Source organism: Phasianus colchicus, chromosome 1 (genome assembly GCF_987193195.1).
Source record: "Phasianus colchicus chromosome 1, bPhaCol1.hap1.1, whole genome shotgun sequence".
In the NCBI taxonomy this organism is placed as follows: Eukaryota; Metazoa; Chordata; class Aves; order Galliformes; family Phasianidae; genus Phasianus; species Phasianus colchicus.
In genome coordinates, this window is record NC_143436.1 from 37,567,965 (window position 1) to 37,594,005 (window position 26,041).

Here is a 26,041-nt window from a genome sequence, read left to right on the forward strand (position 1 = left end):
TCTATGATAAAATAACGTATAAATGAAAACATAACTTCTTAAATCTGTGCATGTCCCTCTTAAAACAGTTTCCAATGCAAGCAGGCTTTTTACTGTATTAAATACTGTATTTCTTTAAAATGCCCTGTAGTTAGAGATTTCTGAAGTACCCCCTAGTGTGCTGTTGAACTTGATAATGTCCTCTCCATGGCAGAAAGGTTCAACTCTAATTTTCCAGTGTCCTAGTATGATGAGTCCTAATGTGGTATTTCTATATACTATTAATGCAAACTGATTTTGTTTCTGAAACATTTACATGTCTTATGTTTAGGAAAACATTGAGATCTGGTGAAAGCTGAAAAAATATAATTTATTTTGAGCACATTTTTTTATTTTTTTTCAAAAGATGTGTTTGATTTTATTGCTCCAAATATTTATCCTTTTATTGTCCAGCATAATGATTTCTCAAAAATAAGTATAAATGAATTGATAACTTCAAGGAATATTTTAAGCTCTATAAATTTAATTTCCTAAGCTTTTGTCCATTTTCTATGTAAATATATTCCTTCTTTCTTCTTGGTGTATTTTAGTTCCATAAAATCAATCAAGCAGAATTGAACTGAATAATAACAATAAAAGAAAGCTACAGCTTGCCCACTGTGTTTGAATTCTCACAAACTTGTTTGTTTTTTCAAAATTTTTAAGCATTATTCTGTTCTCAGCTGTAGTGCATACATGCACCCTGAGGATCTGGAGTGCTGTAGCTTTGGCAGTAACATCACTTAGGGAAATATATGCCCAAAATTCTTGAGCTGGAACCAAACCTTAGCTCTTTGTCTTTCCATCTCATTGGTGATCCTTTATCTTTTTGGAATGTTTTTTTTTTTTTTGTGAGATTTCAGAACAATTTGAAGTGGTGTTGATTGTATTAAATGAGCTGGGTGTGTTGATAATAGAGTGAGATAGCCAGGAGAAGACGAATGGAACTCTGTATTTCCTCTGAGCTTTGATTAAGCAAAGGTAGTGTCACAGGAAGAAAGAATTTCTTGAGAGTGTGAATAATGCTGTCAGGTTGTCCAGTCTTTCTCTTTCCTTGGAGTACGGTATTGGTGAATATGTGAGATGGGATGCTTCTCACTTTACTGTAGACATCCCAAAGGTAGACCTGTAAATCTGAGCGCATCATCCTGGACTGCACTGACAGATAATGGAAAGAAATGTGCACTTGGCCTCTTGAAGCCACTTAATACAGAACTAAATAAATTACCCTCCTGATGTCCACAAGCATTGTGCCACCCCTAGTTCTTATTTGCAGAGCCCTAAATTTTCATATTCACTTCCACTCATTAAACTGGTTGAATTAATCCACTGTTATGTCAAAGAAATATATCTGGTTTTATTCAGTGCTAATCAGTGTTGAATCAGATGATCAGATGTGAATGTGGATACCTATTTTACTCTCATTTGAAATATTGTTCCTTCCTGTTTGAAAGAAGCCACTTGTATTGTCTCTTGAAACCCAAAGTGTACTTAATACCCCTCTTTCCTGCTTTCGTTATAGTCATGTTAAAGTGATAGCTGCTTGGCTTGCAGGACAGTTTCTCCTAAATGAGGTTCTGATACTGACAGTCTACCTTACTACTGATCAATATCTTGCCTTCTGTCACTGAAGAGATTGTGTAGTTTTTTGGATACTCACATTTTTCTGACAGCTCAAATTGCCTAGTGACAGTGTGGAATATGCCAAGACTAAACTCATTGATTACACATTGCTAAAAGCCAGAGGTAAAATTTGGTGGTACATTTTGAGTATTTCTTATCACTATTTCTTAAGTGGATTCATAAAAATCATGAAGTGGTGTTGTTAACTAATTGTTTTTCTGCTGCGGGGTTTCTTCACTGTCCATGAAGTCTCTTTTCCTGGCATTCAGTTCTGAGGGATCTTTCTGAGCATTAGAGAACAGCAGAGAAAGCCTGTATGTCCTTGATCAACATAGAGCAGAGGAAAAACCTAGAATCTATGTAACTGAGGGATAATAAATGGTGTGACAGTGACTCAGTGTTTGCAGAAGTAGATGAGTAAATTAGTAAAAGTGAGGAAGGGCTGTTCTTACTGGCAGAATAAGAAACAGCCTGACCATACTGCAGTGCTGCCTGTTTCACAGCTTATGAGGAGAGGAAGCTGTTGTCTCTCCAGTCTAAGTTGTTTTTAGGACAGCAAGCCTGTTCCTGTGGACTTCACAAATAGAGAGAGTGATGTCAGAAGTAAGCAATGAGAAAAAAACACACCTTCAGAATTAGCTGTGAACTAAAGAGCTGTCCTTTTTGTTTGGCTTTCATGAAAGTTTCTCTTAGAATCTTACTCACCAGACCAAAATCAGGAGCCTGATGCAGGCAGGTAATAAGTTATGCTGATTGTTTTCTTGCCTTTAATCAATTCTTGTCTTGCTTTTTTCCAAGTTCTGAATTCTGATAGCTCTAGAAACCAAATTCTGAAGGTAAGGAAAAGGACAGTGTCAACCTGACTTTCAGATCAAAATCCAGACTCTCTAAGTTGACACAAATTTGTCTTTAACAAATGAGGTATTTGACTACAAGGTTGGTTCCAAAAGTAAAATTCAGAAATCAGCTACAGCAGTATTACCAACATTCACACAGAAGCAACTGCTGACCAGTGGAATTCCTGACTAGTTATTGTGTAACTTAATCTCCAATTTGTATGATCTAATTCGTATGAGAGTATATGCATCCACAATTTTACTGATAAATTTGAAGAATATTTTCTTGAAGAGGGAAGTGATTGTCCCTCTCTACATTGTACTGGTTTGACATCTCCTTGAACACTGCATGCAGTTTGGGCACCCCAGCACAGAAAGGACGTAAAGTATTGCAGGGCGTCCAAAGGAGGGCTAAAAAGATGGTGAAAGGTCTGGAAGGCAAGATGTATGAGGAGCAGCTGAGGTCCCTTCATGTGCTCAGCACAGAGCTGAGGGAAGGCCTTGTGGTGTCCACAGGGAGCAGAGTGGCAGCACTGTGTTTCGCTGTCTGTGACAGCAGCAGGGCCAGAGGGAATGGCATGAAGCTGTGTCAGGGGAGGGTTGGGTTGGGTAAGGGAAGAGTTCTTCACCAGAGGGCAGTGGGCATGGAATGGCTGCCCAGGGCAGTGCGCACAGCCCCAAGCTGCTGGAGATCAAGGAGCGTTTGAACAATGTTCTCAGAGAGGGACAAGCATGATGCAAACTATCAATCTTTGTGGAACAAGGGGTTGGATTTTATGGTCCTTGTGGATCCCTTCCAACTCAAGATTTTCTGTGATTCTATGATTCTATGAAATATGTGCATGTCAAAATTAATGAAGCAATATTCATTGTTGTTTTCCACAGCTTAAGATGTCATTTATGGTAGCATTTGTAGCAAGTCTTCCAGCATGTCTAGCATAATTAGTTCCATGTTACACTTGATTATGTTACTTAGAGTCCTGTTCAGTGTAATGTCAGGAAAAGTCAAGGCATTTGAGGGCACATTTAAAACTCTGGGTCTAGATAACAAGTAGGCAACAAAGATAGAAGTTCTCATCTAGCCTAAGTACTGAACATCAGATTGTTTCCAAATTTCAGCACCCATATCCGGGGTTATTGACCTTGTTTGACTTGGGTCATTCATAAACAATCATGTGGAGTTTATTTAAATGAATAAACTGTGCAGTTTAACTCTAGCCCTCATTACTATTCCTGATACCATTTGCTGGTAATTCAACAGAGAAAAACAACAGATATGTTAAGTAGCTCCTTTAATTAGTGTCTCTGAGTACTAGTTAATGGAGCAAGTATTAGACAGACAGTTTGCATCATGCTTGATTAATAGTGGTATAGACTTAGTATTTTAATAAATAAGGCCTCATTAAAATTATTTCAGCAGATACTATGGCAACTTTTCACTGTCATGAAAATTTTAGTGATGGTTCTACACATGAGCTTGATTTAGATATGTTTTCCTACAAGAGTTGTTTTTGGTTTTCCTTTGATATAAATACTCTCTCAGTGAATCGTAGCAGTTGTACCTTTCCTAGAGATAATAGCCACAAATACTTTAAGGTAGCCTTCATTCATTCCATATGCTGTGTATCCATCCATATGTTCTTTGACATATCACAGCCTTGATATCTGCTTTACATGGAGATAAACTTTTCAGCTTACATTTACATATGTTCATAAAAGAAGAATCAAACTGATTCTTGACAGTAAGCATTCTAAAAGTCAGTTCTGTTGTTGGAGTTATGTATCATTTTTGCATCTAATTTTCTTGTGTAGATAAGAGCAATGCAGCAAATTGTACAACACATTTCAGGGAATCACTGGCACTACAAGAGCATTCTGGAGAATAGAAAAACCTAGTGAGAGCAGTGAAGAAGTTGAATAAGAGTCTTCGGCATGCACAAAAGAGAAGTTGTAGATCTCAGTTCTCTGTAGAATTTAGTGCAGTGGGTAGGTATGGGTGTATGGATGTAACGTGCATCTATCCTGTAGAAGTGGGTGATGTTGTTAATCTACATTCCCACAAAATTTCTGATGCATTGTTCATTCCTTGTACAATTATAGCAATAATTTTGTCCCATAACATATGTTAAATCTGTCCTTAGCAGAAGACCAGAACAAACTCTTTCAGGAAAGCGTGACAGTAGTTTCAAGGGAGTGCAAGAATTATTTTTAGCTGCTGGCTGTCAGCCTGTTGTCTTTTCAACTCATGCTTATGGTCCGTTCAAGATGCTTGCTGAAATTAGCTTGATATGGGTGTATTCATGTTGCAGTGCAGATGCTATGGACTGTTGCATAATGAAAGCAGAAGGGAACAGTCTGTGGAATCTGCTTTAGAAGGGTTAACCAAAACAGTTCTGAATTTCACTTTGAGAGAATGCTCAGCTTGGTGTTTCGAGTTGAATGAGGAAGGTGGTGTGAGTGGAGCTTCTTGAAGGCTTCTTAGCAACTTTGGGTAGTGGAAAGGGGGCTGAAAAATATAAATACAATGTATGTGTTTGTGATGCAGTTCAAGTTTTTGTCCATCCTCACAACTTCTGCCATTGTATGGGGGCTCTGCTATCCCCTTTTTAGCTGTTTGTTCCGTGTGTCTGCTTTCATCTGTAACACCCTTTCTCTTTCCTGAAAGTGTGTTCACTGCCTTTCCCCATCTCCTTCACTTCTGCTCTTATAATAAGTAGCTTTTTTTCCTTCTTCTAGAATGCCATTACTTTCTGACCAGAGCAGAAAGCAAGAGACCCTGCTTCTCCCTGTGACAGGGAGGCTCTAAATATCCTGTCCTTTCCCTTTTTAACCAACAGAGCACCAACAAAGGCAGTATGAATTAGAACCAACTTTTCTAGCTAGAGAGGACTATCATCAGTAAACAAAAATATGCCACCTTAGGCTGCTGAACACTTTGCCTGCAGTTTGGAGCTCAGAAACTATGCTACTTTCTGGGCTCACCCAGTTACACTATGCCACGGTTGTTATCATCTGGAAGAGATTTGATCTTTGGCAGTATATGCTCTGTCTGCTTGGCTGAACATACCCAAGTAGCTGCCAGGATACACTTCTGAACTGAAAGTGCAGGTTTTGCTTTCAAGTTTTTTGGTGATCATTTGGTGATTTTATAAAGATTTTATAAAGTTCTTGAAAGTATATGCTAGGATTTATTGGTATCTCAGATAGAAGAGTAAAGTCTCTTTTCTCAGTGAAATGTAACTCTTCAGAATTAATGTTTTATGAATTTGTCTTCATCATATTTGGCTAGAATTGTTTTTTTTTTCTCTAAGTAAAGCAGTAAATGGAAGGACTGTGTAAAGAGTAGTGCTCTGGATAGAGACTAGAGAAATCTCAGGTGCTGTTTCTGCTATGGAATTGTTCGGTGACCTTGGTAAAATCACTTAAACTGTTTGTGTGTCAGTTTTCTCTCTGTAAAATGAAGATAAGAGAATAGGTGAGGGGTTATAAGAATTTCACAGACTGTTTTATTATAAATATGTTTTTAGATAATTGCTTTTACAGAAATAATATACAACTGTGTAGATATTCTGGCAAACAAAATTCAGATTGTATGCTTATTTTCAAGATCACACTTTTGTACTTTCCATATGAAGTTCCTGGCTTTTAAAAACAAATTTCACTTGGCTGATTGATGCACAAATTGTAAACATTAGAACAGGGAAGGAAAGAGAGATATGAAAATGTTTGGTGCATAATAATAAATGAATCCAATTCTGAATGTGCTCAAACATGCTTTTGTAGGTATCATTGCTCACTGACAACTTTAGGAGCAAAAGGGCTTTTTCATTCTACCCCCCCAAAAAATCATTGTGAAATAAAGAAGTAACACTTTTAATAACCTAGCCATCTGAAAATTAACTCCATCAGCTCCTGAAATATAATCAAATTTCATCAGTTAATTTAAGTGACAGACACACCTACAAAATCAGGTTTTGGCAGTGATGAAAAACATTACATTATCCAACTTGCTGCAAAGTGTTCATTTTCAGCTGTAAGATCATTCCTTTTTATCTTGTACTCCTTCTCTGCTTTAATTCTTTTTTTTTTTTTTTTTCCCATATGGAAAAGAAGAGGAAAGAAGAGATACTAAGCCCAATCTGAGGATTTTTTGTTGTTTTATTTTTACAAATGCTGGCTTTCAAAGGTGATTTTTTTGTTTTTTGGGTTTTTTTTTTTGCTCTTTTCAACAAAGGTGATTAATTAAAATTAACAGTAGCCTTCACTTATGTAGCAACTCAGAATCTATGAAAGATAATTTAAACCATGTGATTATACTGATAATTGCATTGAATTTAAACTATTCTGTGCAGGATGCTTAAAATGCTCTTGTGTGGAGCTGAACGTCACTTGAAAAGTCCTCAAATATTATGCATGTAAGAAAACACAATAATAAGCGTGCTTCACTTAACATTGTCATACTTTCTGAATCCTTTGATGTTAGAGAGGTTGAATGCTGATTAAATTTAGCACTTACAGTGAGCTTATAAGCCAAATGGTGCTGCTGTACTTATCAAAGAGCAGATGTGCATTCTTGTCCTGCTTATGTGGACCATTTTACAGGTTGCTTATCAGCTTTCTCTGCAAAAGCATTATTTTTCCAGCTTCCTTTCCTGAATATGGATGACAGACATCTCTAAGGTTTTAATCTTTGAATATCCAGACTTTTAGAAGTGGAAGGTGACATACGTGAATTCAGGAGTTCATTTCATTCCTGCACAGGTTGTCTTGCTCAAAGCTTTTTTTCCATGCCAGTGTTCAACCTACTGTTCCTACTGAGCTGCCACAGAATTGCTGTTAAAGCAACGTAGGAAAATATATCCTGAATAGATAAAATAATCCAGATGCTTGACCTTAAAGGTAAAGGAATGAGTCAGTGAACAACAGTCTGACTTATTTTAAAATACCCTATTGTGGGTTAATGAATATATCCAGTTATTCATACATTGCGTATGCACAGAAATGTAGCTGAAGTTGATCTGAGTTGCACATCTATGTTCTGAAGAGCTGCATTTTTTTTCATCTTTAAAATTATTCAAACAGAAAGCTAGTCATATGTTATTTCAAAGGAAACAGATGATGCAGGGTGAGTTTTAAACCAGTGGCAAGTAAATCACTTCATTTCCATTGTTTCAACAACGTCGACCAGTTTGCTGCCAGCTTGGATTTTCTAATTTTGAATTAAGCACAAGATTTATAATGGCTTTGTTTGGCGATGGGACTAAGGGATTGATGGTACACGCCTATGTGGGATTCTCATCACTGTAAGGCAACACTGTTGTTTTTGTGACAAAGTCTGTTTGACTGGTGCTGGATTTATGATAGAAATAATTCAGAACAGAGTAATAATTTTCCCTTGGCAATTACACTACCATTTGGTACTTTGTCCCTAAGGGGAAAACGAATGTGCTGGGATCTGTCCATAAGTTCAGTGGCTCAGTGTAAAGAACAAATCAAGGTCAAAATGCAGCTGAATACACACTGATGTTTCATAATATAGTTTAGATCTCTAGCTTTTATCTGACTTGTTAAGAGCTCATGTAATGTAAAGATTATTTTGGATTGGTATAGGATTTTTAGTGGGATATTTTTGTGATGAATATTTCATTACCATATTCATTGCTTTCTATTTATTGTCTTTTTTTCTTTATAGCAATGGTCACTGTAGCAGTTTCTTCAGTGTAAGCAGAATAGTAGCTTGTTCAAGGGTCGGTGCTTATGATAATATATAATGTCCTACACAACTTGATATTCATATTGCTTTTGAGAGGTCTTTGTCTTTCTCTGCTCTTGTCATAAAAATAGGTAACAATTTTTTTTACCACAATTTGTCAGCAGCCTCTTTAGTCATGAAAACCTGCTGGGTCAGGATTCTTTTTTAGAAGTAATTTGTCTAATGGCTAAAACAGACTTCTTTGCTTGCCTGTGTTCTTGTTCTCCTCTTTAGTTCATCAGGAAAAAGTGAAATCCAGGAATGTGGACGATAAGACAAACCTAATGTTTTGCCCTGTTTCTGACTGATGCTAAAGTTTTTTGCAACAGTGGCTATGGAAAGGTTGACATGCTGGTAAAACTGTTGGATAAGGACAGTTACATAAAGAGTGATATAACAACCAATCATCTCAAATGTAATCATTTTGGTCAAATTTTGCTTTCATTGGCATGTTTTTTACATTCAGTACAAAGTTTACAGTACAAAGAAGGCTGGCTGGCTTAGAACTTGTAGAGGTTTTTTTCTAAACATGGGCTCTTCTCTGTGTGACCAGTGATTCCAATCAAAAATTTCTAATCTAGAATGCAATAAAGACTCAAGCTTTTTATGTTTTACAGTGAAGTTACTTAAATAACATTTCATTTTAGAACATGTACATGGATCTGCTAATACTCTTCCATGAAGAGTTATTGGGAGAAGGACCAGAATTAAAGTATCACCATGCCCTTGGGAAGAGGAGTGACAAAATTGTAGTGCTTCTAGGACATCAATCACTACAGGCCTATAAAAACAAAATCAAATTACTTACAGGAATGGCTTTGCTAAGAACCTGCGTTGGAAGGGAAGGGACTAGATGAGTTCCTAAGGATATTTCCAACATTTTCATTCCAGGTGTAGCTTTGTAAATTTTTAGGCTTCACTTGAGAAATGCTTAACTTAAACAATATTAGTTTGCATTCAGCCACTGTTTATAAATCAGCAGTGAGTTTTGACTGTTTCATTTGCTGCATGCTTGCAGTGACTATCCCAAATTTCTTTGCAGAATTTTGGTTGTAGATTTGTGCTGCTTGAGACACCTGGAGAAACAGTATGGTGTCTCAGACCAGTCATATGATTTCACATCACAATATGTCTGTGGTGTTTATGTTTGTTACATGGTTTTGGTATAGTTTATAATCAATTACTTCCTGAAGGACAGATGATTTCTCAGTTTTCTTCTAACATGGATAGGCTAGAAAAGAACCTCATCTCTTTGCTCTGGTACATTTGGCAGGCATTATTTGATGGTACTTCTGCTGGGCTTTAAGGACAGAAATATGATAGCAAAAAGGACGCAAGAAAAATACGGATTTTTGTCACTGATGTTCCACTGACACTGATGGAAAAGATTGATAAATCAAGCTGCATGTGTAGAGGGAAAAACTTAACGTAGGATATTTGCTATATTTGAATAAATAATACCAGACAATTATATGACAGGGAAATTATTTTATGTTTTTCCCCTTGATGGGAAAGTTGCTACTATTACTTTTCTTTTTGTTGTAATGATAATTGTTAAATATTCTGTTAAAAATTTATACAGGTTTGAATATGAGTTTGCAGAGAAATGTAGAACAGGCTCATTCTGTATTCTGCCTTGTTTTTTCATCTTAGTTGTCATCCTGCTCCATAAGTGAGACAAGTGGTTTCAAATAGCAGTTGTCAGCCAGCTGGTGGTATTTCTTTGTCACAAGTCCTTTCACTTTCATTCCTTTGACCATTCCTTCCTATTTTAGCAGGGACAAATATTTCGCTTTCGCCAACTGGATTCTACATAACCATTTTTGAAAATATTTCACTATTCACAGATAGTGAAGGAGAATCCTAGGTGCACAATAGGACACCTTGGCTAACAGATGAATTTTCCACTGCTCAAGTGAGCCAGTATGTCTTGCTGGATTCAGTGTCTCCAGGGGGAGTCATGAAATCAGTGTTAGTGCTGGAAAAACTTTTAATGTAAATAAAGTGATTATACAAAAATGCAAAGCTTAAGAAATAGCTTCTTGGTTTTGTGAAGATGAAGAATAATAAAATTGCAGAGTGGTTTGGGTTGGAAGGAACCATTAAGATCTTCTGATTCCAACCCCCTGCTATAGGCAGGCACACCTCCCTCTAGATCCATCAGAGTCCCTCACAGCTCCATCCAGCCTGGCCTTGCATGCTTCCAAGGAGGGAGCATCCACAATTTCACTGGATTTCATCACTCTTACAGTAAAGAATTTCTTCCTGATATCTAGCCTAAATCTACCCTCTTCCAGTTTAAAACCAATTTTCCTTGTTCTGTCACTACCTGCCCTTCCGAAAAGTCCCTCCCCAGCTTTCCTGTAGGTCCCCTTCAGGTACTGGAAGGCAACTATATGGTCCTCCAGCAGCTTTCTCTTCTCCAGGCTGAAGAGCCTCAGCTCTCTTAGCCTGTCCTAATTGAGGAGGTGCTCCAGTCCTCTTGTCATCTTTGTGGCTCTCCTCTGGACTCACTCCAGCAGCTCCATGTCCTTGTGCTGGAAGCTCCAGAACTGGACACAGTACTTCAGGTGGGGTCCTCCAAGAGTAGAGGGGCAGAATCACCTCCCTTGACCTGCTGATCACTGTAGATCAGTCATTCTGCTTTGACTGGTTCCTGTCTTTTGCTGAGCCATTTGATGTGGCAGTCCTATTACCACCAGTACAGCTCACACAACTCCTAGATCTGTGATTTAGGTTTTAGGATTTCTGAACTGTAAGAAGTGTTATGGTTCATGGTTTACCCTTAAAAAAAATGATTATTATTCAGTTTAGAGTGAGATGTTCTTTTACTCTGTTTTCTAATCTATGAATGCCAAAAATTAGCAATCTTTGACTTTGACCTATTACTAAACTCTTTCCATTTTTTTTTGAATGACAATCTTCCTCAAACTTTTTAAGCTGTAGTATACATCAAAGATTTTATAGCATATATGTTATATCCTACATATTGCACAAAAAGCCAGACAATTAGTGCACTTATCACAAGTTCTTGACAGAAACTATTCATTAGCAAATAATGTGGAAAAGAAATGTATTCAGAGTAGAATGTCCATGAACAGGACTTAGTGGCTGAGGCTGAAAAGATAGGACTGTCACAATTTTCTCTTCTTCGAAATGTGTTGGCATGTCTTCCACAAGAACATGCTCTTAGCATTGATTCTGTTGATCTGGGAAGTTGATTTTATGATATTGTGCATAGGTGTTTTTCAAGAGTCAGGTGTAGGAAGAGAAGGAAATTCAGGATGAAATAGGAAAAGCTCAGTCTTTGCTATAATCTGATAAGAATGGAAGTTCAAAATGGTGAGATGATGAGAGCAGCAGTTTCCATTGTGAATAGGATGAGTAGCATCAGCTTAGAATCACAATTCTAAAACTGATTAGGAAAGCCAAAAGCTCATGAATAAGTAATAGATCTCCGAATTCAATGAATTTGTTTTGTTATGGAGAAGTTAAACTTACAAAGAAAAGGAAATAATCTGTTCGTTTTGCACTGATGATTTCCCTTTTGTGATTAGCATAGAGAGACTCAATTTAGGCATGATTCTAAATGTCCATTAGTGCAGCTATAATAAACATTCATACATTTTTTATGTAGCATGTTTTCTAGAGCCATTCTTCTTGTTCTTTGCTCCACGTTTCTCATGTCAATCAAATTATCAGTAACAATAGTCACAAATCCCATTAGGATCTAATTACATATGTGGAACTTTGAGCTAGTTTACCTCTTTGCTAACATTACCTCCAAGATGTTTAGCTCTGCAGTCAAGCTTGCTTCTGGCTCCCATTATTATAGTTACACATCTTTACAAAGTGTTAAGACCTAAAATTCATACTGCTTCAGAAATAAGAAAGGCCTGTAAAGATGAAGTAATTCCTATTTAGCTTACTTTCTCAGTTTTCAGATGTATTGAACTCTGTCACTATCCACGCTGAGAGCCCCATTCTCCTTTCACATCCGTTAAGTGGCTGAGTGACTTAGTGAACTCAAGTGATCTCAACTTTCCTTGCTTGAGTCTGCTCTGTAATGAGCTGAGAACCTTGCTGACAAAATGGAGACAAAGATGACAGCATACTGGAGAGCATGTTATGAGCATGTGGCATGGGTAATTTTGAAATATCATACATGAACTCACTTCTTCCACAAGAATTTGAAGGGAAGAGGATTACGAAGCACAGTGACTTAAATGGATATGCTGCACTTTAGAAAAAAACTGGTTTTGGATCAGTCTATTTCAAAGATTTTAGCAAAGTGGTTTTTAAAAGAACTGATGTTACAACTGAGATCACAATTTATCTCACAATTTATGTATGTATCAACTAATTTCTGTTATAATCTGTAATTTTCTTTATTTGCTGTAACAAGCATTCAAGTATGCATCTTTTCCATGTGATGGAAATTAAGAGAACCATTGGTGACCAACAAGGACAAAATATATATATCATACTGAAGCCTATGTTAAACTGAAACTTGTAGACTCCAGCTTCCTGAGTTTAAGTGTTTAATGAAAATGAAATCATTATCTCCTCTCTAGGCAGGTAGAGAACTCCTGTGGGATTTAAACACATGCATCAGCAGAAGAACAGACTTGTGTGTTCTGGCAAGTTTACACCCACAGGGTTACACCTTGTTTTTGCAGTCTGCGTAGTTAAGAAAAAATACTGTTTTGGAAAAGAAAATGAGTACAAATCCTAAAATGTGATGTTTCCAGTACTTAGATCTAAAAAGCAGCTTCCAAATGCTGTATTGCACTTTACTTGTAAATCTAAAACTATTAATATTAAAAAAACAAAAGTTCTTGAAACCCTACTGAATTCTTTTCCTTTCAGGAAGAGGTTTTTTATGTCAGTAAAAGAGCAGGGCAAAATTTTACCTGATTGATTGATAAACCTGTGGAAAAAAAATTGCTTTCATGGAAAGTGCTGAAAAACTCTTAACCAAAATATGTCATTGGATGCTACTTCAGTTTAATACAGTAAGTTGTTCTAAAATGGCTTACAGTTAGAAGACAAGGCAGCTATGAAGGAGAGAGAAAAGTGTGGGGAGGAAAACTATGAAACTAAAGAAACCTTGTTCACTATTAGTTCTTCCAAACTGACTGTGGCCATTGAAATGATCTCTGAAACAATATACCTTGACTTCTTGATTTTATGCAGACAACTTTACTTCATTGTTTGTATTTTCTATACCTACTAAAATCTGTATGTATCAAGGATAGCTTGTTTAGTTTTCTTTCATGTTTTTTCATACCTTCCTTCATCCAGTATGTAGGCTTCCACACATGTTGGGAGAGACAGTGTGTTTTTTTTTTTATATACGATTGTCTTTTATGTCATTATAGTGTGATGAGTTTATCATGTTTATCTGCCTTTTAATGTCATTTGGAAAAAAAAAAAAAAAAAAAAAGTCATTTTTGCTTTATAATGTGTCTCCTGCAAAATCAATTTAATACTAACTTCATTTATTGCGCAGAGCTGGTTATTTGCCTCAGAATATTCCTTTGGAGATTATCAGATACCTTTCAGAGGAAAAGGATTTTCTGCCTTGGCATGCAGCCAGCCAAGCTCTTTATCCTCTAGATAAATTACTGGACCGCACAGAAAACTACAACATCTTCAGTGTAAGAGATGCATAGTCTCCCTCTCTCTTTCTCTCTTCCCTCACTCCCTTTTATTACCAAGAAGTGAACTATGCTCCAGTTAGATTCTGTAAGTGACCTAGGGATACTAACTTCCTTCCTAATTATTCCTTATTTAAACATACCGGTTGTCAAGCTTTGGTACATTTGCATTTGAACAATAATGACTTGTTCGAGACGCATATGATAAATGGAAGGACAAGTAATTATTTCTCCTACAGAATACTACAACAAATAAAGTATTCTACTTAAAAGAGACAAAGTAATCTATTTGCAGATTTTTATCTGTTGCGGAGCCCCTCAGCTGTATTTGGATTGATGCCCAAGCTCAGCAAGAACATCAAATGCAGGCACAACTTAAACAGGATGCATGCCACTGAAGTAAAGATTTGTAGTCATTATTTTCTCCAAAAAGCAATAGTGAATTCGATGCAGTTACCTTAATTAACAAGGATTAGATCACCATTGAATCAGAAGCCCATTCATAATTGGGTCCGAAGGGACAGCAGTAGCAACTAACGATAGGTAATTAAGATGGACATGACAAATATTGTACCGAGGGAAAAAAGAAAATCCTAGCTATGCTGAAATGTGTTTAATGAAAGTACAGTGAATTTTATGTAGTTTACATATTTTGAATGTTGTGTAATTTAATAAAGATATTTCAGTGAAAGAACACCCTAAAGCTTGAAATGTTTAGATGTGCTTTTTTCTTCTTAGATGTGTATTTGTTCGTGTGTGTGTACGTGTTTATACACACATGCTCAGAAAGCAGGAAGCTAGAGGTGACTGTATGTATATATAACTCCATACACATATAAATATATACGCAGAGCTACCTGCTCTCTACATTGTAGGCCTACATGCAAACCAGAGCCATATCATAAAATGATGTTGAATTAATTTGCATTTTCAGTCTGTTATTAACTACACAGAAAAATTCTTACCAGACTGCCATTGGTATTTCACTTTTAAACATGCCTGTGTAAAGAAAAGACAATTTTAATAAATAAAAACAGTAAAATTCACAGCTGGCTTGTGTTTTATCACTACTGATGAGAGCTTTGAAAGCAGAGGTGATAGCAGAGGAAATAAAAAGTCATTTTAGTCACAGAATAACGTATCTGCTAGAGAAAGTGGCACTATGAATCTCCTTTTGTCCTAACATCACATATACGTGCCCATGCATCTATAATAATAAAGCAGATGCTATTCTGTGCAGTTCTTTATATTTCAGTTCTGTTTTTCAAATTGGTGAATTTCACTGGCAGAAGATTATGCTGAATATGACAGTTGTTTTCTTCACAACTGGTCAGAATATGTAAATACATCTCCTGTGTAAAAAATAAAATAAGCTAAAATACATCTTGTGCTGGCTTTGTTGTTTAAGCACACCAAGAACCTGAACTTAAAATATAGTGTCATTAAATGGTACAAAGCTCATCTACAGCCACGTTATTCAATATTCTGAGGTCAGTTGACTGTACCTATGGACCATTTTTGCCCTGGCTATGACTATCAAAACAATATTCTTTTAAAAATGAACATACATGGTGTAGTTGAAACTAACTGTAGACTAGGTGTAGTTGAGATTAATTGTAGATTATATGTAAGGCTGTTGGCATTCTTGCAACTTTCCAGCCATGTACTGTGAGTTCAGAATATCATGTAGGAAACTCTAAGTTGCTATATTTATTATGACAATAAACTGGCTAATATGAAGTGTCTGATCAATTAGCTTTTCTGCAGATTGTTTCTCACTATACCAATGAAAAGAAATTGTATTTGGACATGCTACTTTGCTTACTGTTGATTGTATTTCAAGTTTGAACCAAAAATCAAAACTAAATGTTAACACTGAATATTCTTTTCCTCCTCAGGAGTATATTTTAAGACAAGTCGCATCAATGTATCTCAAGCTTGGATGGCCAACGAATAATTTAAACAAATCACTTGTTCAAGCATCCTACCAACATGAGTACTGTTATATTTCTTTGTTATTGGTTTTTGTTTATTTATTTGTTTTCATATAGAATGTAGATGTAATATTGCACAAAAAGATCTTCAGCATGTTATACTTTCCTAGCTCTCTCTTCCTTCTGGTTTTTCTTTTGGGGTTAAAAAGAGAGCAATGAGATGCTGTGAGATGAATTCTGTCTTCCTGAGTTTGAAGAACACTATTCATTAAGCATTAATTTAATATTTGTCTGCATTGGATATTTAAGAAGTTGGACTCTTGACCACAAGAGATCTGGAAAACTGAATAAATGTAAATGAAATCTAATTTTGATGCATAACCTTTCCTTTACTGTTGCAGCAGCTGTAGGCTTGATTTTATAACTAGATTATTATCTTTGATTTGTTACCCAGCTATTAGCTGCTGCCACTATGTTATAAGAAATGCATATTTGTAAATTTTTTACTGCATATATTAATGGAACCTTATTGCTTTCTTTAATTTGGGCAGAGAGTTGCGCCGGGAAGTCATCATGTTGGCCTGCAGCTTTGGTAACAAACACTGTCACCAGCAGGCTGCAACATTAATTTCAGATTGGATTTCTAGCAATAGAAACCGGTAAGTGGAAGATAAATGTTATTACTCCTCTTTTCCTACTCAGAGTCAGTATAGCTGGCCTCCTCTTCCTTTCATGACCCCCCATAGTGCCCAACTCTGCAGAGTGATATGGGATGAAGAAGAGGTCATCGGCCATTATTAAAAGTCTGTGGGGCTTCAAAATGAATAATTTGATTCACATGTATGACTGAGTGGAGGGGACACCAATGCAGCCTCTGCTCGCTCCTGATAACTTGCTGTCAAATAATGATATGCTAGAGGGCAAAATAACAGAGTTTTCAGGAGGAGTTTAAAGGAAGGAAGATAAAAGAGCATTGCATCAGCAGACAAATACAGATCTGTCTAATCCAGAGAGCAGAAGGTGCCAAATGATAGGAAAAGTGAGGGAGGCTAGAGGCAGAAGGACTGAGGAGTAAGAAAGGAGTTGGAACAATATATGTGAGGGAAATATTATACTGTACTTAAAGGTGAAGATTTCGAAGTTAAATGTGATTCAGAAATAGATGGAAAATCTCATATAGGGTTTCACAGAGGGTAGGATGATAACTGATGTGTTGAGCACTAACAGCATAGAGCTTGTCTGACAGAAAATTTCTTAGGCTGTCCTGGCATGGGGTTACACAGCTAAGGCAAGGGAACACAGGCCACGGTCAGTATATGAAATTTATCTTTTAAGTGCGAAAAAACAAATAATTTTAAATTACTGAAAATACAAGTAGCGATCAGTAGACAATGAGATAAGTACAGACTGTAGATTAAGACTATGAGTTCATGGGAAAGAACGATGGATTTTCTCATTCTGTAGCATATGGGTGTAGAGGTATGCATTTGTATAAATATGATGTTTTGATTTAAAATCGCCTTTCATAAAAATGAGAAAAAGAGAAAAAGTCTTACTTTATTAGTCCTAATCTTGTGTTAGAACTTCAAAAGGATCAGATCTCTGTAGACATATAGGCATTTAGGATTTATCAAAATATGTCTGTCTCTCTCCCTTTGTAATCTTTGAAAATCCTTTGCAGGCATACCCAACTACATAGTACTTGATAGTACCTCAGTGTTTTTTAAAAACAACCATGAAATGAGCATGACTGGAAATTGTATTTCTGTAAGAACTTGAAACCTCTGCAGATGTTGAACTATGACTATGTACCTTTAAACATTGTGTGGTTGGGTTAAAATTTTCTTGTGTAAGATGATTTCAGATACATTTACTATGAAATATACGCCCTAAGTTATATATACGCTTAGGCAGCAATGATATGTATTAAACTGTTCAAAAAGGAAATTATAGAGAAATAATAATCGAGAACAATCTGGAAAAGTAATTTACTTAGATATTCATTTACAAAATTGTATAGTCAAACCTAGCACCATTTATTAGCATGCACAGTAGTATATTATTCAGTTTTAAGATGCTGCCACCCAGCAAAGCTTTCTCCTAGCCTGTGTCTTCATTCCTTCGAAAAGAATCGAAGGAGTCATAAGAAAAAGGGAAAAAACAAAACAAAACAAACACCTTATTGCTTTGCTAACAATAGCAAGAGAGGAAAGGCATAAATTTAAGGAGCCATCTGAAGATTCATCTTAGCCTTTCTATGAGGCCATTCTCAGGAGCACAAGATTGTGGCTGCCAGCATATGACTAGTATTATGATAAAAGCATCACAGCAGGGCAGAGGAAGAGAATAGCTACTAAGCTAAAGCAGTACATTTCTCCAAAGAAACTGCATGCTTTTGAAAAATAGCTGCAGCAAGTAATGTAATTATAGAATGTGGATTGACACTCAGCTGATAAATAGAGATACTACCTGCAAAGAAGACAGAAATACGTTTTTATTTATTTACAAAGATTATAGTATTTGTTCTATTCCTCACCCAAATTCTATTCTCAGAGCAGTTTCACATTCTGAATATAACTAACAAATGTGCAGATTCATTTAGTATCTACGCATGTTGAAAAGGTTAGTAGTATCCAGAGAATTGTGGTCAATGGCTCCACATCTGGATGGAGATCAGTGACAAGAGGTGTCCCTCAGGGGTCAGTACTGGGACCAAAGTACTCTTAAATGTCTTCATCGATGACACTGACCGTGGGATCAGCAAGTTTGCTGATGACACCAAGCTGTGGGGTGCATTTGGCACTCCTGGGGATGGAATGCCATCCAGAGGGACCTAGACTGGCTTGAGCAATAGGCCCAGAAGGACCTCATGAAGTTCAGTACATCCAAGTGCAAGGTCTTGCACCTGGGTTGAGACAACCTCCACTACCAATGTAAGCTGGGGGATGAAATGGTTGAGTACAGCCCTGCAGAAAAGGACCTGATGGTACTGGTGGATGGTAAGTTGAATGTGTGTCAGCAATATGCCATTGCAATCTAGAAAATCAGCTGTGGCCTGGTCTGCATCAAAAGAAGTGTGGCCAGCAGGCTCAAAGGAGGTGATTCTACCCTTCTGCTCTGTAGTGATAAGGGCTCACTTGAAGTACAGAATCCATCTGTAGAATCCTCAGTGCAGAAGAGACATGGACCTATTGGAGCCCATCCAGAGGAGAGCCACAAAAATAATCCAAGGAATGGAACACCTCTCCTATGAGGACAGGCTGAGAGAGCTGGGGCAGTTCAACCTGGAAAAGAGAATGCTCTGGTGAGACCTGAGAGTGACCTTTCAGTATCTTAAGAGAAACAACAGGAAAGAAGGGGACAGACTCTTCAGCAGGATCTTTGGTGAAAGGACAAGGGGAACTGGCTTCAAACTAAAAGAGGGCAAATTAAGGTTGGATATAAGAAAAAAAGTCTTTTACAGTGAGGGTGGTAAGGCACTGAAACAGGTCACTCAGATAGGTGATAAAAGTACCCATCCCTGGAGGCTTTCAGTGCCAGGCTGGGCCAGGCTCTGAGCAATCTGACCTTGCTGTGAATGTCCCTGTTGACTGCAGAGAGTTGGACTAGGTTATCTTTAAAGGTCTCTTCCAACTCTCAGGATTCTGTGATATTATGATTCTATTAGCAACTCTGTAGACAACCAGTCAGCCTATATTTTAAAATTTGTCAGTGTGTTCTCACTTATGAATGATCAGATTCCTTTGGCATAGAGGAACCACCTATCACTTTTGTTCAGTTTAAACTGATCTGAAAATAAAGCAGGGAATTAGGTGGTACTGTCTCCGGCAAGAAATGTTGGAGAGGCTTTGTGTAAAAAGAAAGCTAGGAGTATTTTCAAGATCATGGCATACAGGTCTAGTTATAGTTTGACTATGAAACCACAAGTAAAGACTAATTTGCAACTTTTCTGCCTATTTTTATTTTTTTAAGAAATAAGATGTTTCATACTATGAAGTAATTCACAAGCAACAGACTCTAGAATGAGACTAGTGAATTAGGCTTGTGTCCCAAGATCCTAATCAATACAAAATCAGTGTAATATTGAGTATAAATGCTCACATAAGTGTACAGGCAGTAAACCATGTAAAAGGGAGTTGTTGACTCTCTGGCAGTTACTTCAGTCAAATTTTAATGAGCATAACAGAATGCCTAATTATTAATGGTGTACAAATACTAAAATTCATAACTTTTTGCCATGTTTTTAATCTCTAGATTTTTAGAAGTACTTACGAAATGAGTTTCTATTTTACTGGTGTCATTTATTGTGGATAAAGTGTTAGGTAATATAGAAAAATACAGTGATGTCTAACTCTGTTTTACCAGCATTTGCCTGCAGTTTCTGTGGTTCCTAGTAATTATATTTAGTCTGGTAGGTCCAGAAATTAATTACCAGCTACTCTTCACTATAGGGTATTGAAATAATCATAATTATCAGTTACTGTTTGTACTTTGTAATTACATGTTCTTTACTGTGCAAATAATTTACCACTGTTCATGAAGTAAAATTGTGGTCATTTATAACACAAAGCCAAAAGTCCTCTTTGTATTTCCAGCATTATTTGAAAAAAGCCATTCGGTTTCCATTCCAAACATAGCAGTTCAGATTTTCTTAAGGAATTAGTGAATAATAGTGATCTGCAACATCAGCCTTCATGCACAAAAGTAAAAATCACCTATGAGACTTGAAAGTCTTTAATTTGTAAAGTGGCTTCAGTGTTGCAGTGCCTCATTTTTGGATGCCTGGCGCACTGGGCAGAATCATATGCTTGGAATTGCCCTTCCTATGAGGAGATTTAGGAACCTCTTAATGAGGTTGATGACAGCTGGTATGCTGAGTGAAGAGCCTCCTAAAAAGGGACTCTGAAGAGAGTATGGTGACTCTTTAGGGACCAGCACTAGTGTGTAAACTGCAGTTATAGAGTTAGGGATGCTTTCAACAGACGTCTTTCAAAACTGTCACTAGAGGTCCACTTCTTTGCTTTCCAAACACAACCAACAGAGGAGCAGTACTGTGATTAGTCAGTAATAGATTGCAGTAGAGCTTCAGTGTAATTCCTCAGCCCACCTTTGCTATATGTAGAAGACCACCCTCATCACTTCTCTGTGAGATCATCCAGTCATAGAATCATGCAGTTCCATGCCCCTGGGGTTGGGCAGGGTTGCCACCTGCTGGATCAGGCTGCCCAGGATGCTATCAGGCCTGGCCTTGGAATGCCTTCAGGGATGGGGTATCCACAGCTTCTCTGGGCAGCCTGTTCACAACCCTGCTCCAACCTCTCTGCGTCTTTCATGTGCTGTGTATCCTAGGCCTGGACACAGCACTGCAGGTGGAGCCTTATGAGGGCAAACGAGGAGGACAGTCCACTCCCCCACCCTGCTGCAACTCCTCCTGTGATGCAGCCCACCGTACAGTTGGCCTTCCCAGCTACAAGCACACAGTGCTGACTCATCTCAAGCTTTTTGTCTGTCAATGTCTGGGGCTGACTTAAGGCACCGCAGCACACTTTACTCCTCTAACTGAAGCTCTGTTACTGTGTGTTATTTAGTTAGCAAGAGAAATAATTCATCTCTCCTGCCTAAAAATGAGAGCGTTCATCTGACAGAAGAAGGCTTGAATACCTGAAATATCAAGATTACTTATTATGTAAAGGATTTGAGGTGGTATTACTCACTACCATTTTTAGAAGGAAAAATAAGAAACATAACTAAAAAAAGGTGTGGCTCTAGATAGAAGCAGCAGTCCAAAGACATATCATTTAAGTAGTTCTAATAAGACAAGACATCTGGTTGTACCAGTCTATCTTTATATTTTAATCCCTACAGTTGTAAAAAAAGATGCAGTTATTTCTTTTAGCTGAAAACCTGAGATCAGACTGGAGGTTATGGCCTATTGTCTTTTTAGTCATGGAATTGAAATCATTTTTCTCTTCTAAAATGGCTGAAGTCTCTGAAACGTTTTGCTTGAAAGTCTGCACTGACTTCTGACTTAATACAAAGACTAACATTTTTGCTCTGCCAGCTTGGGATATATGCCATTCCTTTACTGATGCACTGGAAACACTTGAAGCTTCTTTGCTGATGTTTAGAATATAAGATCAGTTCAAAACATGTAAGCTCATTAAAATTTCCCTAGTAGTTTGAGAACATAAGGCTACTGGAATTCAGTCAACAGCAGAATGCTATACAAGAGAATCTACTGTTGGCTGAAAATTAAGATGTTTGCTTTTACCTTCATTTAACGGGGCTCATCCCTGTGAAGCTCTTTCATGTGTGAAGAAATACATTATTCACACTCCTTAGATATAACAGCATTGTGGTTCAGCCTAAAAAATTAACAAAATTACCATACAATGCCTGCCTGAGCTTGAGAATCATCCTTGTTAACCCCTTTAACCTTCACTGCATTTCTATTCTGAATGAAAAACACATTTCTAAGAGGATTAGCACTTTCAGTCTTTCTGCCTTGGCTAGACTAAGTAAATATGTATTTCTGAGGTTCAGGAAAGAATGTATGGGGGAGCTGCAATTTGTAAACTCCTGACAGGAGATATCAGTACAATGGTTAACATGCTAATACACAGTAGGATGTCTCAAATCATAACTTATCTATAGATACAAGTGTGTTTTTGCAGAACTCTCTGTGAGTTGCAGGCTTGGTTTTCATCCAGTTGCTGTTACCGTCCATTAGCTGCAAGTTGCCACAAATGTATTTCTGCTTGCAAAATGGACTGTGGAGATATGCTATATTAATGATAGACAGGTTAGTGTGAATACATGCACAAGTGAAAAAGCTGCTTTGAACTGAGATGACTGATTTTGCATACAGCAATTAAAGACATCCTTGTATTCTTTTTCTGCTAGGGTTATGATGATGCTATTGTTTTGCTAATGGGCAGCAGTGAGCAGTGGGAGATGACTGTATTGCAATAGACTAAATTGCATGTTGGTGTTTCTCTAAGACACTGCTGAAGTCACTAGAAGTCCCATACCTATTCAGAGCAACTTTGGTCTGCTCTTATATTTCCTTTGTTACAAATTTGCTATAAAAATACTATTTACTAGTTGCTGTCTTCTAAATAGAAAGTAATTAACATAATTAATTGCCCTGGTTCCTCAATACTCCTTGAAGACTTCTAATAGATTCAATTTTTTGATCTGGACTTTACGTCATCCTGGAGAGATTTTAGATTTAATGCATTTTTTACATGTTTTTCAATTATTTTGTCACAAGTGCTGTGATCAGGTTTTTTTGTTTTTGTTTTTTTTAGCATAAGAATACTGCCTTGCAGATATCATCAGTGGAAAACACTGGGAAGATCTAATATTTTAACCTTGCATAAATTGAAAGAAATTCTGATGTTTGCATATTGGGTATCTCTTGTCCTTGGACCTGCTATGCTGATTTTACAGTTGATAACAATCTACTAATTCTTAATCATCAGAACTAAGCTTTACTGTGTTATTTCATAGGCAGAGGTAATGTAAAATACTTATTTTTTAATATGTTTTTTTTCTTTTTTACAGTTCTGAGTATACTTTCAGTATACTCTTTCTAACAAGAGATAGGAAGGCATTGGTTTTCTTTTTTCTTTTTTTAATAAAAGCAGTGCTTACTGAATAGATAAAGTTTGTGGTGGAGTACTGACTGCTATACTGGAGTGAACTGAAGTCAGCATCCATTCTGTACCCCATTAGTCAATTAAAGTTGCATTCTTCTATCTTAATGATTGAGGAAAAAGCTGAGTGAGCTAGAAAATGCTGAATGCAAATCCAGATGTTTCAAATCTGTTCTGGTCTTTAATCAATTCTGAAGACTTTTAAGGTACTGAGATGGGCCAGAGATATAGAATGAGAATATGCCTTGAATTTTCTTGTTCTGTCTCTGAGTTAGAAGTCAGGAAACATACAAGTGTCTTTATGTAGATCAGATCAACTTTTTTTGGTTTTGGTTACTAGTAAAATAAAATCAGGGTCTTGGATGATTGCATTCTGCAACTCAACTACCTCATTTTATATTTTTAAGTGTAATAAAGCATGTGCGAGTTTTTATGTTTGCCATTTTAAAGACTTTAGTTATTAAACATGAACTCTTTGGAACACTAGTTTATTCTTTATCAGTCATAAGAAAGATGGAAGTAATGAAATAAGATGAATTCCCTCACATAATTTGAACAAAGACAGAAGTAACCAATGAGCCTTATTTGACTAAATCCCCACACTTGCTGTGCAGAATTCGTATTTACTCTGTAAGGGACAATGGATTCACGTTAATCCAGCTGCCTAAATTGACAGTCTGCTTACTTGGATGGACCTTTAACTGCTCAATGGAAATGCCACCAAAAAAAAAAAAAAAAAGCAAATTACGCTGCAGGAGTGTTTGTAACATGTCTGTAAATGATACTGTCCATAGATCTGAGGGAATGGTAAATAACGCAAATTACCAGTCATTAATAGAGATCAATTTCAATGAAGCCTGGCTTAAGTGGTAGAAAATCAAATGTTTTTCCAAACAAAGCATTTTTTCTTTTCTATTCCTCCTCCCTTATTTCTCTCTCTAATGATTTGAGACATGCAGTTGTGTTGCTTTGTTTCACAGGTGTGTTTTAGTGCTACCATCTTGCAACAACTTATAAATGTACCAGAGTTTAACAACCTACATAAATATTTGTGGAAATGTGGCCAGCAAGTTAATTATTTTTGTTAGTTGCTTGGAAAAGCGACTAACTTTCTTTGCAGGTTTGATACCCAGCAGTTATTTTTGGATATCATTAGTAGCAAACATGGAAAAAAAAAATGAGAGTTATTTTAATTTTTTTCACACATGAATGTCTGATAAATATAAAACAATAAAATGCATCCCTTGTTGTGTTCTCCAGCCTTAGAAGTTTTAATTACTGAGAATAAAAAAATCAGGCATAGTTATTCATGCATTTTGAAATGTTATTGGAGCTTTTCCAGCTGATGTCAGCTGATGCTGCTGAAATGATTTAGCTAATTAATAGGTTGTTGCTACATTTGAGTAGAATCTTGCAATTCAATCAATAAAACTGTTTAAGGAGGAAGAAAGCAGTGCTGAATGTGCAAGTTAATCAAGGAGTTAACACTGAAAGATCATCTGGGTAGTATGGGTAGTATGCCTGAAAAGTGGGAGGATTTAGTCTTGTGAAAGGCAGAACTGCGTTTTGTGGGGTTCAGGTAACATTTTTATCTTCTAACTTCTGTGTGTGATCACAAAAAAAAAAAAAAAAAAAAAAAGGGACCCTATATATAGCAATTATGGATTAGCAATAACTAGCCCAAGATCCTTAGAAGCTATATAGTTTCTCCTCCAATTTTTCAGGAATGACCTCTCCACAACTCTGTAAAAAAATTGAACAGAAAGGACCATAGTTTTTGTTGCAATAAGTGTTCATAAAGGACAAAGGAAGAACTGTCTATTTTTTGCTCAGTCTCACAATGAAGTGCTTAACTCACCTCTAACTCACTGAAATTGGTGTTGAATATATTCAGTGTGCTAGCATCATGTTCAGTTTTGGGATTTCTGCTACGGGAAGGGAAAGGACCAATAGCAGTAAGCATCACCTCAGGAATTATGTGTTCTCTGCAGGCCTCATTCAGACCCATGTGATTCCTGAAAGTCTGAAGCACACTGGGAATGAGGAGAAATGGTATTCATAGCATTTCCACCCTGAGCAGCCATATAACAACAGAATCACAGAGTGTTTTAGGTTAGAAGAGATGTCTGGAGGTCATCTAGTCCAAATTTGCCCAAGCAGGGCCACCTGGGGCAGATTACTCAGAACTGTGTCCAGGTGGCTCTTGAACGTTTCCGAGGAGGGAGACTCCACAACCTCTCTGGGCAATGCATCCCAGACAAAGTGGAGTTGTCAGTTAATATCCCAGAGATTCTGTGTCAGAATAGCAATTAAATATCATGTCCATCACAACTCTGCTTTGGTTTTCAAGGGAAAATTGTACCCTCGATTATCTGGCTGAATGTGTGCTGTGGCAGAGAACATTCCTCTCCTTTGTGTGCACAGGGGTACTCCTGGAGTTTGTAATAGCGAGTAAAAGTACAAACTTTGGGGTTGCCCTCACAGAAAATAGAATTTGTGTGGTGCTGCTACTTGTAACAGAATCTGGATTAGCTATCTGCAAACAAAGTAATGATATCCA

General features: G+C 37.0%; 1 protein-coding gene across 1 annotated transcript in view; it reads left to right on the forward strand.

The window, feature by feature from the left end:
• Positions 1-26,041, forward strand: part of TRHDE (thyrotropin releasing hormone degrading enzyme) — a 208,174-nt gene that overhangs the window by 170,919 nt on the left and 11,214 nt on the right. The window contains exons 13-15 of the mRNA XM_031589702.2: positions 13,742-13,889; positions 15,788-15,885; positions 16,375-16,482. Coding sequence (XP_031445562.2) covers positions 13,742-13,889; positions 15,788-15,885; positions 16,375-16,482 — 354 coding nt within the window. The remainder of the gene's footprint in view (positions 1-13,741; positions 13,890-15,787; positions 15,886-16,374; positions 16,483-26,041) is intronic.